Source organism: Panicum virgatum, chromosome 5N (assembly GCF_016808335.1).
Source record: "Panicum virgatum strain AP13 chromosome 5N, P.virgatum_v5, whole genome shotgun sequence".
Taxonomy (NCBI): domain Eukaryota; kingdom Viridiplantae; phylum Streptophyta; class Magnoliopsida; order Poales; family Poaceae; genus Panicum; species Panicum virgatum.
Window position 1 is genome coordinate 67,978,513 of NC_053149.1, and position 14,602 is coordinate 67,993,114.

At 51.9% G+C, this 14,602-nt stretch overlaps 3 protein-coding genes across 3 annotated transcripts; 1 reads left to right on the plus strand and 2 right to left on the minus strand.

The window, feature by feature from the left end:
• Positions 1–2,995: 2,995 nt before the first annotated feature.
• Positions 2,996–4,123, plus strand: LOC120672212 (thioredoxin F, chloroplastic-like). The gene is made up of 3 exons (XM_039952527.1): positions 2,996–3,417; positions 3,550–3,649; positions 3,743–4,123. The coding sequence occupies exons 1-3, from the start codon at positions 3,101–3,103 to the stop codon at positions 3,875–3,877; spliced, it is 552 nt and encodes a 183-aa protein (XP_039808461.1). The 5' UTR covers positions 2,996–3,100; the 3' UTR covers positions 3,878–4,123.
• LOC120672210 (putative pentatricopeptide repeat-containing protein At5g37570) lies at positions 3,993–8,030 on the minus strand. Its single transcript, XM_039952525.1, has one exon. The coding sequence runs from the start codon at positions 6,227–6,229 to the stop codon at positions 4,595–4,597; it is 1,635 nt and encodes a 544-aa protein (XP_039808459.1). The 5' UTR covers positions 6,230–8,030; the 3' UTR covers positions 3,993–4,594.
• Positions 8,031–8,195: 165 nt separating this feature from the next.
• On the minus strand, positions 8,196–9,369 carry LOC120672211. The gene is made up of 2 exons (XM_039952526.1): positions 8,795–9,369; positions 8,196–8,664 (listed from the first exon to the last, which is right to left on the minus strand). The coding sequence occupies exons 1-2, from the start codon at positions 9,260–9,262 to the stop codon at positions 8,614–8,616; spliced, it is 519 nt and encodes a 172-aa protein (XP_039808460.1). The 5' UTR covers positions 9,263–9,369; the 3' UTR covers positions 8,196–8,613.
• Between the last annotated feature and the right edge of the window lie 5,233 nt (positions 9,370–14,602).

A 14,602-nucleotide genomic window follows, 5' to 3' on the forward strand; every position in this document is an offset into this window, starting at 1 on the left:
ATTGTAACATCAACTTTGGTCAGAAATTAATATCATAATTCATAAATTTCTGTGTTCAAGTCAAAATTCTATATTCAAAATTCAAATATACAATATTCTTGTGCATTAAGTCTAAATCACCTTTAGGCAGAGATAGAGAAAATGCATAAAATTTCTTGACAAGATTATAATATTATAACATCAACTTTGGTCAGAAATTACAATATCATAATTCACAAAATTCTGTATTCAAGTCAAAATTCTATATTCCTCTGTATTAATTATCCCGTTGGTTCAAATTAACGCAGAGAAAGAATAAATCACAATTCTTCGCAGCGGAAATACGTGAAATTCTAAATATTCATGAACATATTTCTGTAACTTTCTGCTCTTTAAATAATACACGTTGGTGTATTTATTTTCAGAGTTTCAAATTCTAATCAAATCTAAATTCAAAATTGCTTCTGGAAAAGAAAAAAGAAAACTCAATTCGTAATGTTCTTTCGGCCCGAGAACGAAAACGGCCCAAGGCCTACTCAGCGCAACGCGCCCCTCCGCGCGCCCAGGCCGCAACCTGGGCCTGGGCCTGGGCCTCGAATTCGGCCTGCCGGCGACGCCCGCCTGGGCCGAATCCGACCCGTCAACCGCCGACCGTCGCAGACCGTCGGATCAAATCCGACGGCTACCCGGATATTCCGCCCGAACAAAACGGCGGCGGCCGGCCCCCCCAAACCCTAGCTCATTCGTCGCCCTTTCCCCCCGGTTTCTTCGCCCGCATCTGAGGAGCTGCCATGGCCGGTTGGAGAAGAAGCGGCGGCGCCGCCGCCGGCCCCCTCTCCGGCGCGCGCGCTCGACCGAGTGGGAGCGCGCCGTCGTCGAGCAGCCTGACGGCGGTGCCCGAGCCGCCCTCGTGCGGGTTCTGGAGGCCGCGGCGAGCATAGGCACGATCTGTTCGTGTGCGCCGCCGCGGCCGGGATCTTGCGCGCGCGGTGGTGGCCGGTGTGCGCACCGGCAGAAAGCTCTGGTAAGCCCACCACCTCCTGTTCTTGGCTAGGGTTAGGGTTCTGGTGTTTCTAGGGTTATTGTTCTTGATGTTCTTGATCGATTCGAGATCGAATTTGGGTTTCTTTCTTCTCTAGTTCATCGATTCGTGGTTGAATCCGGTTCAACTTCTTTGATTCTTCCCCAAAACAACCCGATCTATGCGCTAGATCGGCTCTGGTACCATTGTTAGGTTCAATCTTTCTGAGATTCTGTACAAGATCTATTCTAGGCAAACAAATCGGGTATGGGGAAATATTCTGAGTAGAATACAAGAGTTGTTCATGCCTGATCTACAAGAGAGAGAGAGAGAGGGAGAGGGGGAAGTGGGAGGCGCAAACCGTCGGCGGCGATGGGCGACGCGGGTGGCGGTTGCCTCCGGGCTTCCTATGGGATCGGCCGAGGACGGGAGTGTCGGATCCGGTCGTCGTTGTGGACGTCGCATTGCTGGCGGATCTTCCTGTCGGCCTCGCGCAAAACCTAGATCGGTAGGGATGTGGGAGAGGGTTGTGGCGGCGTTGAACCTCGTGTCAAGTGCCCCGACCCCTCTCCCGTTCTATATAGCGAGGGCGACGGGGGCCCACTAGCCATATGGGTTGGACGCCCCCGATCAAGGCGTGTTCAAGGGGTCCGGCCCGATCTTTGGATCGGGCCTGTGGAGATCAAATCCAACAGATATTCCATTCTTCTGATATTAGTCTGGCCTTTTTTTTCGTGTGAGCTATTAATTTGGCAGTCATGACTTCATGCTGCCACTTATAGTAGTGAATATTAAGCGCATACATTTTTAGTAGGTAAAAATGACTTGAATCGGATTGCCATTTTACTGTACCAATGGAAATTTTCCTTCTTATTTTGTGTCGAAACCTACGGATCATCTCGCCACTAGGCCTCGTGGGCCGAATTCCATTGATCCCGGCCTTGACGATTTATGGAGATGCCATGCCAGCCAAGTTCTGGTTCCTGATTCATTCCCCTTAGCGACTGAACCACGTATTTCCTCCTTTGCCGTAGTCATCCATGACGGTGCATTCCATCTTCGTGTCACAGTCGTAGCAGGCAACAAGACGCATGTCTGGCGTTTTCCGATAATATCCCGGGCACTTTTCGATTTTTTTTCACCCCAGTGGCCCAAACTGATAAATTTCCTGTGACTACGAAATTACGCAACGTGTAAATATCGTGGATTTGGCCATTTTTCTGAAAATATCGTCGATTGCTTTCTCTTTTTTTTTTCACGCGATTGGAACAACATATGAACCGAGCAATTGAACGCTCCTGAGCTCATTGCCAAGTGCCGTGTCAAATTATGACTTCATCTACTCGGCCCTGACATAACTGTGCTCCTATATAAAAAAAACCACAAGAAGAAAAATGGATATATGAGATGAAATTTGATCTGTTTTTTGACAGCACGACCTCTTCTCTTATGGAAGTGCTGATAAAAGAAAAAGAAAAAGGAGAAAGGAAGCTATGCCAGACAAAGGGTTGATGAATTTTTCCCATACAAAACTAATAATCAAAATTATGAGTGTAGACCATGTCAATGACAAGAATACAAAACAGTTGCCTCTTACATGTAGGCGTACAAGAATGAAGAATCTATGATGCTGATTCCATGTTGATATTACAACCATTGTGAGGCCGCATGCTATCAAGCGCGAAGGGTTACTATTATACAGGAGATTGTGTCCCTGACCTATGGGCTCATTCTCCTCGGGGACCACCAGTTACAGACACGAGTGCGTATACATACGCTATGAAAACTTGAAACATGTCCTTCATGAAACCAGAGAACTGATCAGGCAACCACACAATCTGATGGTCCAGATACCGAAAATGCACTCCAGAACAGAGCGTGTCACACCATCACCACCACAAAAGTGCATAAACTGCAGGGGACAGTTATGTCATTTCCCACAAGAAACTATCACTCGTTGGAAGCCGATAAATACCACAGAGCAGCCCAGGAGGATATCCTTTCAAGCTCACCCACTCGTCGGTCGCCACCGCTGCTGTAAGCTCCCTCTCCTACCAGACTCACCCGCCTGGCAGCTACCGTCCAAAGCTCTAGCAACCAATGGCGTTACGCCTCTCCATCTCGTCGTCTCACGGGCCGGCCTCCTCGCCGGCCATCTCCACATGCCGGCCGGTCGCCTGCGGGCGCTTTCCAGCCTTGCTTGGTGGCTCTGCAGCGTCCCACAAGAGGAGCCTGACGGTGATGACAGGCTCTGAGATGAGGGGAGTGACCCCCGTGAGGTCGAGCAGCTTGGAGACGACGTCGGTGGGAGCTGAGGCAGTTACCGGACAGGTCACGGAGGTGAGCAAGGATACCTTCTGGCCAATCGTCAAGGCAGCAGGAGACAAGGTTGTCGTCCTCGACATGTACACTCAATGGTACCGTCTGAGCTCTCTACCAATCTCTTCTACGTTTCAGTTTTTTGCCAGGATGAAAGACCAAGAAGAGAACAGGTGTCACCTCACTGTAGATTGTAGAATCTGATGACTGTCTGACACTCTTGTTTACAGGTGCGGCCCTTGCAAGGTGATGGCACCAAAATTCCAGGAGATGTCTGAGAAGAATCTCGATGTTGTTTTCCTTAAGCTCGATTGCAACCAGGACAACAAGGTCAGTTGGGATAACCTTACTCTCTGTGTATTTACTACTCAGTGCTCTGTAGGATATGACATGCTGAAAAACCTTGATGCTTGCTACTTGCAGCCTCTTGCAAAAGAGCTTGGCATAAAGGTTGTGCCAACATTCAAGATTCTCAAGGATGGGAAGGTTGTCAAGGAGGTCACTGGTGCCAAGATCGATGAATTAGCTCGTGCCATCGAGATAGTGAAGTCAAGCTGAGAAATACCCTGAAAAATGTTCACGAATTAGTATGTCATCACTCATCAGTAGTGTACACTCTGAATGGGCCACACCCTTTTGTGGAAGTGGATACTCAACGTGAAGGGAAAAAATGTTATTTTTCTTCTTCTGCTTATGATTTATCAGTCATCAAGGCCAATATACACTCATTCATGTGGAGTTCTCACTGTAAATAATAATTTCGCTTCATGAGGATACTGCTTTCTGATATTAGTAATTTGCAAATGATCCTAGTCTTTCATACTCAGCATGTTTTGAAAAACTATATCATGTGGTGCTCTGGCTGAACCCCGTGAGTAACAAGCACTAAGGTGTACCATATAAATTCTAATGAAGTATAAGCACTCCTATTACTAAAACTTGGTTAATCATATATAAGACCTCTTGCTATAGCACTAGCACCTATTCTAGATGTAGAGCTTCGCTGCAAGTGTTAGGTTTTTATGCTCTGCTGTCTAAGTATATTAGGAGATAACTACACTTCGTATAAGAAATCAACTTGGTCACCACCTATGTGGATCAAAATAATTTATCACAGTATGTTTCATGTATGACATGAAGTCATGAGCTGTGAAGGGAGAAAAGATACCTGAGTGGCAAGCTGATATGAAGCTCTTGCTTTGCTAACTGGTAAATAGCTATGTTTTATTTCAAGACTGCCTAGCCTCTACTATCTCCAAATCCAAAGCAGTGTTCCTATTTCAACTGATTCTCAGCCATTACAGACATCTTGGCATGCTCCCTCTGTCGATCCTCAACCCAAATGGATCCTGGCTTTTTAAACGGCAGTTTTGTTCTCATTAGAGATCTGACTCTTTCTGCCTCCTCCCACAGTTCTTTCCCAGCATATATATTTGAAAGCAGTATATAGTTCCCAGTGTTCCCAGGTTCCAATTCAAAAAGCTTGTTTGCAACAATTTCTGCAATCTCAACATTGTCATATGTCTTGCAGGCACTCAGCAGTGCACCAAGAGCCCCTGGATGTGGCCCCATTGGCATCTTTTGAACCATCTCGAATGCCTCCTCAATCCTCCCTGCTCGCCCAAGCATGTCTACGACACAGGCATAGTGATCCGCACAGTGCTCAATTCCATAATCCCGCACCATTGCCTCCCAATACACCAGTCCCTTATCGACAAGCCCCGCATGGCTGCACGCAGTAAGCACACCAACAAAGGTGATAGGGTCCGGCAAGATGGCATGAGCCTGCATCCTTTCGAACACTTGAAGTGACAGCTTTGCATGCCCATGAGTTGCCAGCCCACTAATCAATGCTGTGTATGGATAGGCATCAGGCTGTGCAATCTCCCTAAAAGCATTCAGTGCCTGCTCAACATTGCCACACTTGGCATGCATATCTACTAATGCTGTAAGAATCTTCACATTCCTTTCGATCTTCTTCCTGTCAACATAAGCTCCAACCCACACAGCCAAATCCGTGCTGCCCATCTGTGCAACTGCAGAAATAACCCCAACCATTGTGGCTGCATCAGGCTCAAACCCAGCAGACTCCAATTTCCTAAAGAAAGCAAGTACCGCCTTTGGCCTCCCAGTCTGTGCATAACCATTAATCATTGCCGCCCAAGCCACAAGATTCTTTTCCGGCATTTTATCAAACAGCTCGCGCGCATCCTGGACCAACCCGCGCTTGCAGTACCCAACAATCAGCACCGTCCACGAGGTCATGTCTCTTGTAGGCATTTCATCGAACACACGGCGAGAAGATACGAGGTCACCAGCATTGACGTAGACGACCACCATGGCGTTCCAGGAGACATAGGTTCTGCTGGGCATGGCGGTGAAGAGGGACTCGGCGGAAGCCACGGAGGCGTTGCGGGCGTGCGCGCAGAGAAGGGAGTTGAAGGAGACTGCGTCGGGAGCGGGGATGTCGGCGAGCGCGGCGTGCGCAGCGGGGAAGTCCTCGCACTTTGCGTAGAGATCGACGAGTGCATTGGCGACGGGGAGGCGGAGAGGGAGGAGCCCGAGGCGGATGGCGACGGCGTGGAGGGAGGCGCCGAGCGGGAGGATGCGGAGCAACGCGGCGGCGTTGAGCGCGAACGGGAGGGTGAAGTGGTCGGGGGAGACGGGCAGGCGCGGCATGAGGAGGAGCAGGCCGAGCGCGGCGCGCGGGCGCGGCTTGGCGAGGCGGCTGATGGCTCTGTTCATGAGCGAGCGGATGAGAGCGGGCTCGGTGGCCGCGGCCTGCGAGCGGAGGAGGTGGGCGTGCAGCGCGGCGGGCGGCGGCGGCGGGTGGTCGGACGGGAGCGCGCCACGGGCGATGCGGTCAAGGGGCGCCAGGTGCCATGGTGCCATGGCGTCGCGTGTGGACATGTTGTGGGAGAGAGAGAGAGAGAGAGAAGAGGGGGGAGTGGGGGCTTCGAATCTTCTATTTACGCTGGAGTTTCGGACTTCTGGGCTGGGCTCCTCTTTGAAAGTGGCTGGATTGAGGTTACAGGCCAATTTTGAGTCAAATGTGAATTCAGCCCAAACGTGGTACACTGAATTCGGGCCAAACGCTGGTGCCTGGCTGGGTACTGATTGACTGATGTAGTGATGTTGATTTGGTATGCGAAAAAATACTGTTGATGGGTTGACTGACAAACCAGTCGCCCACGAATCGCAGTCACCACCACGCCACCCAATCCACGCGCTGCCACCATGCACAAGCTACGTCACGACCTCTCCACGCATCCTCAACTACTACGACGCCATGCAGCAACGGTGCAGGGCTGCAGGCAAGCTGAGCCCCAGCCAGCCGTGCCGAAGATTGAACAAGACCCCCATGAAATCCCGGACGGCTTCTCCCTCCGCCTCCATCCCTATCCCGACCACCTAATCCGCCACCAAATCCACCTGGTGCAGTCGCAGGTGAACCAGCTGGTGGCCAGGTGTCTCCGAGGCTCACAGCTCCCTCGCCGGATTCACCCCACCCCGGGGCGGCGGGCCGGCAGCGGCATGCCGCCACCACCACCAACTGCACCAACCAACCCCGGCGGCAGCTGCTGCAGGAGCAGGAGGCGCGCTGCGGCCGATACGCTTGTCCCTTTCCCATCATTAGCCAGCCTTCCCCCGCACTCGCACATGTCTCCGCTCGCCGATCGCGTCCCGTCACGTCGCTGTTGCCTGTGACCTGTCGCTCCCCACTCCAGCACTGACACGTAGGACGTACCGTCACCTGCAGTTGCTCGCCTCGCCCCCAACACCCTCTGCCGCCCGCGAGATCCCCGCAGCCGTGGACCCACAGGCCACTGGCGACCTCAACCCATGTGTTTCGTCAGCAGTAATTTTCGACCCGTTCATGAAGAAGATGACGCTCCGGTAAGAATTACGGACGCAGTAGTTATCTGTTCTAAGAGCTGTGGTTAAATAAAGTTAAGATAGCAGTAAGTAAACAAACACCCCGGTCAAATCTGGGCAGCGCCGTCGTGAGGCAGAGTGAAGCAGCAGCCAGCGCAACCGGCACTGCACTGCACACGCAGGGGATCCAGATGTTGCTGAGCTGTTGGTTTGGCCGAACAGGGGTCTTGGAAGCGCCAGGCCAGGGTCGCCATGCGCATCATCCTGTCCGCTTGTGGCCAAGGCCCAGGAGAGGAGGGGAATTATTGTCCAGGCCGGACTCGTCACATGCTTGCTGCGTACCAGCCACAGCCATGCCACCCAATCATGGATCCTTGCGATTAATGCCCTTCGTTAATCGTTAGTCGTAGTGACCCTATTGGTTAGCGGAAAAGTAATTAGAGATTCTACTGGTGGTTAGTTAGCGATACTGTAGCGTGGGTCGAGGCACCTTTTGCATTGCAGCAGTCAAATTTGCTCGTGCAGGGTGGTGCAGCGTGGTGCGGTGACTGGTCCAATCCTCCCAAAGCGAGTGCACTTTTGCCGGCGAGGCAGCGTATGGCGAGCAACGGAGAGAGGAGCCACCTCACCAATCAGATCAGCAGCCATGCGCGTCATGGCGAAGCACTGACCTTCTCAGACCTCTCTCCGACGACCATTAGGATGAGCAAGAGGCGCCGGCAGCTACGGCAAGGCGATCGATCGCATTGGATGCCACGACGGAACGGACAGAGACGGCATCACGGGCATCAATCAATCCAGTCGACGGCGGCGGCGGCGGCGGCGGCGCCGGTGCGGGCAGCGGCGAGACAACGACGCTGCTCGTCTCTGAATTGCAGAGCATTCAAACGGGCAGGGAAGGGATGTGCAGGAGCCAGGAAGGAACGGCGCGAGTTCGCGGTGGCAACTCCTTCCGCGAGGCACCAACGTATCGAAGCAATCATGATTTCGACCCTGGACATGAGAATGTACAAGAACCATCCATTACGGCGAAAAATATCGCCGACGGCCGCCGCGGCCAGGCCACCGGAGCATGAGGAGGTGAAGAAGGAAGGCGCGCACTCACGCAGGCAACGCGACCGCCCGAGCGAGCATCCTTCCTTGCCCCGTCGCTGCCTGCCGAATCGGCAGGCTTCTCCGTGGCCGCCGGCCGCCGCCGGCTTCCGCCCGCAAAGGACACGGACATGGACGACAACAAGAACAGAGGTGACGAAACGATGCGGACGGGCTTGGTTGGTCGCTAGCTAGGAGTAGGCGAAAACAGAAGGAATGCCCACGCTATCTTCTATGTGCACGGAAGCCGGCCGGCCGGCCTGCCGGCGATCATCTCTCAAAACTGGGCTTCTGGTGGTCCCGGCTCCGCCGGATCGGCCGTCCCATCATTGCGACGCGGCGCCGCCCGTGAGCACCCCGTCGATGTCCTCCAGCCGCTGCGGCGCCCGAGAATAACGCAGAACGGTTACATTCATTCGCATATCTCGAGGAAACGCGAAGGATTCGCGGAAACAGAAGGAAAAAAAAGGATCTTGGATTGGATGGACGGGTGGCAGGCATATGTACCTGCGGTGTGGTGCGGAGGAGCGGGTCGGGCGTGCATGGCGGCGGCGCGTCGAAGACGGCGCGCGGGAAGTGCTTCTTGACGACGCCGACGTTGAAGATGATGACGCCGGCGGAGGAGTCGTCGATCCTGATGTCCTGCACGCGGAACCACATGAAGAGGTCCTTGGCGGCGACCCCGGAGATGGAGGCGATCTGGCGGCTGCTGATGACCCCGGCCACGGTGGCGTTGTAGCGCAGGTCGACCTCGAATCGCGCGATGCAGGGCGCCCCCAGCTCGGCCTCGAAGCGGCCCGTGGCGGCGTCGTGCCGGAACGCCGTGATCCACTGGGGCAGCAGGCCGCCCGGGAGCTGGTGCGCGCGCAGCACCGCGTTGGCCGCCTCCGCCGCCGCCGTCGCCCCCGCCGCCCCGCGCCCCCCCGCCGCGAGCGCCGCCGCCACGACCAGCAGCGCCCACACCGCGGCCGCCATTCCCGAGGCGAGGAGGTGGGACGGTAAGGGGGTGCGGGAGGAGAGAGCGCCCGAGACGGGGAGAAGGAGACGAGACAATAATTGAGGTGGGAAACGGGAAATAGAACTCGGGGGAGGAGGGTCGGGTGATGGATTGGCTGATCGGGGAGGAGAGGAACAGATGGGGACGGGGGCGTGGGGCCCGCCTGCCGGTGACCGTGGCCGGAATGGCCGCGCGATTAGCACCCGCCGCGGCCGTGTTTTAATCATGATTAGCGTGGTGGTGCCGCCGGCTGGCTGGGGCTGGCCTCTGGCCGCTGGCGGACGGGGAGGGCTCTCTGCCGGTTCGGTCGCGGGGGGCTTCCGTGATCCCAGGGTGCCGGCGCGCGATTGCCTCCGTGTCCCTCGGATTGGCCGTTTCGTTTCGGCTGGCTTGGGTTTGCGGGCCGTGTTGATTCGAGTCGGGTTCAGTCGGGACACGGGAGCACGACGAGCCATGGGAGCGCGGCGCGGCGCGGCGCGGCGCGGCGGCGTCGTACCGCGGCACTGTTGTGCATGGGAGGTGAGGGGTGGCATGTGAGGCGCGCAGGTGGTTTGACGGCGGGGATCGCCGAGTCAAACAAGGCGGAAAAGAAAGGGGCGCGGACGGAAAGGAGGAACCCGAGGGCGAGACCGCCGGGCGTGGAGCGGCGCCTCCGCCTCCGCATGCGCCGTGCTGTGGCTGATGTTAGTGCTGATTTGTTACAAAAGAATAATACTGTTAACTGATTGATTGGTTGGTAGTTGATGATTAATGCTAATTTAATTTGAGAGAATATTATTGTTGATTGATTGGCTGACAAACAAGCAAACATATGGGCAGGCTGGCCGCGCGCAGATGTTACGGGAAAACGGCGCAGCAGATGTTACGGGAAAACGTGCGCCGTGACACGGCCACGGGCCCGGCAGCCTGCATGGACCAAGGAAGCATCTCCGGGCTAGAGTATTTTGCTGAAGAAGTGAAGATGGTTTCTGCCAACAGGTTGGCGAAGACGATGTTACTCCACAGTCCACAGTAATGTCCTCGCTGAATCTTCATGATGGATTTGGGGACACTGTTTCTTGTCTGTCAGTAGGAAAGATTAGGTTCTGCCTGCTGCCCTCAGCTGTTCAGCCCCAAGTGGGCAACGTAAATACACTGGTTCCGCGTCCGGATTTTGCACGCTACCGTCCTACAAGCCATGTGCTCCTCCATACTCACTCTGACGTCCCAGTACCCTGCCCCAAGGATATTCACCCAACGTACTCAAACGCAACGGAGAATTCATTCATCTGCACAACACAAAGGATAGCCAGCGCTGTCACCCTTCCCGTACTCAAACGCTGAGCAGAAAACATCATTATGCCAACTAAGTTGAAAAGGCCACGAAACATCACACCAGATTAAGGACATCACACCAGATTAAGGTCGTTAACAAACAAAGAAGAAGCATTATCATTATGCAATCCCGGGGCCTGTGAAACATTGTCACTGATCTGGTAGCTGCTGTTCATGATGCAGGGAGTTCATGTTCAGCTACCCCTGACGAGAGTGTGCGACTAGGGTTGAAAACGGACCGAAATATTTCCGTTCCGACCCGTTCTGTTTTCTATTTTTGTCCATCCATTTTCGTATTTGTGGGATCTCGTTTCCGTATTTACAGAAGTAGAAATGAGGTTTCTCCGTCCGTTGCCGAGGAATCCCGTTTTTACATGGAATTGACCCGTATTTATTATGTTTTTCATCCCGTTTTTAATCTACATAAGATATGTCTAAAAATTGATATGTTCAAAAATATATCAATCACTAAGTATGCATGTTAACATGTTAACACATGGCATACTAGTGAATATTGGACTAATAACTTCATACGTGTATATTATTTTGTGACTTTGTTAATGTATATTCGAGAATATTTGATCGCGTTATTCTTTCCGGCTCAGCGTCCGTATTAGTTCGTTTCCGTACTTTCGCGTAATCCGATTCCGTTTTCGTACTCGTATTTTCCGAACTTGATCCCGTTTCCGCCAAAAAAATATAGAAATAAAAATAGAAATGAGGTTTTTCCGTCCGTTTCCATCCATTTTCATCGCTATGTGCGACCACAACCTGTCGGGGGAGCAGCATAATAACAGCGGGGGATCCGGGCGCAAAAACCATACGGGATTCACACGCCAAAGGGGGGCTGATTTCTTCTTTCCTCTCTTCTTCCTCTCTTTCTTCCTCATCTTTTCTTCTCCAAAATGAAGGGGGGCTAAGGGGGGCTCCATGGTGTTTTTGGGTCTAGGGGGGCTGGAGCCCCCTGGACCCACTGCTGCTTCCGCCACTGTCAGCAAGGGAGCCATGGAAGGCTCTTTTCTCCTTTTCCGCATATCCTATGACGGCCGTACAAATGCAGGCCAACTAATATAGGATGTGTGCATAATGTGCATATGCTCCAAACTTCAGAGTTCGCTGAAAGATGGATGGATCGATCGAGCACCTCGAGAGGAGAGCAAATATGTGGTTTTTCTTTCTTTCTTTCTTTCTTTTTGTTTATTTCTTTACCAAAAAAAACAAAGAGGAGATAGATGAACAATCTGGACTCTCGCTCTGTCCCTCTCTTTCTCTAAATCCAGCAGGTCCCTGGTGCCTTTTGTTTCATCAAGTTGCATGCATGAATGATTTGGAGCAAAAAGGGAGAATCATTGTCCAAGCTAGAGCCGGCGCCAGTGCCCATCATGCATGCCATGTAATGTAACAGGAACCAGACAACCTGGATGCTGTACCTAGATGTAACTCATCAGTCATCACTGTCCATCGGAGTAGTTAACCAGCATTGTTTAGTCCTTCGCCGGCCGGCTATAGCCTATAGGTGAACTTACTCGATAACCTAATCTCTGGTTTATGGCTAAACTAGTCAGGTTGGTGAGCTCGACTGCTGACATTTACTACCTCCGCCTGCCCCAGGCGAGCCGTCGTCTCACATGTGCCTTCCGGTTTGCTGCTCCTTTGGTGGCCGGCCGGCAGGCTCTCCTGTGTTGTGACGGCGGCTCTGGGGAGGGATTGGGGCGGAGGTGAAAGTCTCGGGTCTGCTCGCGGACTCATGACGACGACGCCTTCGGACGCCGTTTACTTTGTTGAAGGCGTCATCTTTCCCGCATCTTCCCTCCTCTCCGGTGAGTTTTCCGGGCGAAAGCCTTCATCTTTCTGATCGGATGACGACGGCGCCTGCGGCGTCGCTCCTTTCCTGGAGGCGTCATCTTGAAAGCTCTGCTAGTGGTGGTTGTCTGCTCTGTTCGGAGGGTTTTTGCTTGTGCGCCTGCCTTCACTCATCAACATCATCCGGGTTGCAATGGTCGTTGTTTGGCGGATGCTTTGCCGCCCTTTTCGTTGGCGGATACTTTGCCGCCGTTGTCGTCTTGTTGATCGTTTTGGGCGGATCCTTTGTCGCCTTGGTGGATTGGGTGGATGCTTTGCCACTTTTTTCGTGTAGCCGATCCTTGCACCTCTTGCGTTGTAGTATCTTTTGCAAGTTTCAGTTGCGGTCGTGTCTAGGTTTGCGGGGTCATCCATGTCTCCCCCGTTTTTCTTGCTGTTGTTGTTTGTTGTTCAAGTCACTTGTCACCTGCTTGGTGGTGGCTCTATTTTCGCCTTAATAGCCTCTGCCTATTAAAGTTTGTACTGGTCGTATTGTTTTTCTCTTAATGAAATACGTGCTCAGCCACGTTCGCGAAAAAAAGTTTATTTGAGAGAAAAAAAGGATTCATGTCTGCCACCATGGTTGGTAAAAACCAGTGAATGGCCCACGGCCGGCGATGGATCGATATGCCGATTGCCACCATGCACAAGGAAAGGAAGGACGGGACGTACACCAATTTGTGTGCGCGACCAATGATCATGTCGTCTGAAAGACGGAGGCCCACGACACAGTCGTCGTAGCGGCAGCAGGGTGACAGAAACTCTGTACTTGGATCCATCGAGATGGCGATATACATTCTTAATATATTAATACGCACCTCTCCTGAAAGAGATGGCGATATCCATTGATCCGTGAGATCATCTAGGGGCGAAGCCAGATAATTGTGCCACCGGGGTCGGCTCTATTAGGACGCCGGGGTCGAATGCAGAGATCTACAGTAGTTTATATGGAGTTTCACAGATTTCGTCGGGGTCGCGGGACCAGCTCACGTAGCTCCGCCACTATTCATCCAACCATCCCCTGCCTGTTCCAGCCTATTCAATAACCACGATCACTCAACACCAGTATATTTGGGCCATGTAATTCTTAGGCCAGTCTCAGTGAGGAGTATCATTGCATAGTTACCAAGACTATAAACTAGATATACGAGCCAGAGTAGTGTCATGTTGATGGCACTCTTCTCACATCTCATAAAACTCCCCCTTCTCTTTTCATAATGCCCCTGTCATGACAGAAAATTTAATGCTCATGACACTTCTATGACACTCCCATTGAGATTGGTCTTAATGGTGGGCTCCATTCACAGTAGGCTATAGATATAGCAAAGTTCACAATATTCAGTGAAAAATAAGTATTAGTGAGGTGACACAGATAAATAAAAGAAAGAAGAGCGAGGGAGAGAAAGAGATATAAGGAGTGAAATAAATTAATATTTTACTCCTTATGGATAACCCATAAATTTATGTGTATCTTTTTGTTACAGACTGCTATATGGACCACCTTTCATAATGGTTGAGGTATGTTGATTGGAATATTTTAGTCTCTATGAAGTGCTTTTGGAGCATATTGTGGTCGCCCTTAGAGGCCAAGGCAGAGAGGTCCGGCGGCCAGCAGGACCCGGTCATCACACCCTTGTTGCTAATTAAGATTATTACTTTTCTTTTCAAAATGCAGACATTCATACGCACAAACGCCGACACACACTGACTGATAAAGAGGGACGAATCCAGCCAACCTATGAATAGAGGGCTCATCTCCCTTCTTTTCTTCTTAATCTCCCTATCTTTATTCTTTCTTTCCCAAAATGGAGAGGTCCTGAGGAGGTATCCATTGATGTTAGGAAGGTAAGTGGCTTGAGCCCTCCTTAGATCCCACTGCTGACAAGTCACTAGGTCACTAGAATAGTTAAGAGTTTGTTTCTCTATTGGTCAGCTGTGTGCCATGTTATTGCATTTTTTTTTGCTATTTAACGTTATGTGCAAATATTCTACTAGTTAAATTAGTCGCGTTAGTGAAATGACGAGGTTTAGAGGCCGTAACTTTGGTTTGAGGATTAGTATAGGGACGCATCATGATGGATGCAACAGAAGGTAGCGAGCTCGCCCGCGGGCCCTGTCTTGGAAGCTTGATTAAACTGATTTTGTTTGCTGTGGGATAATCA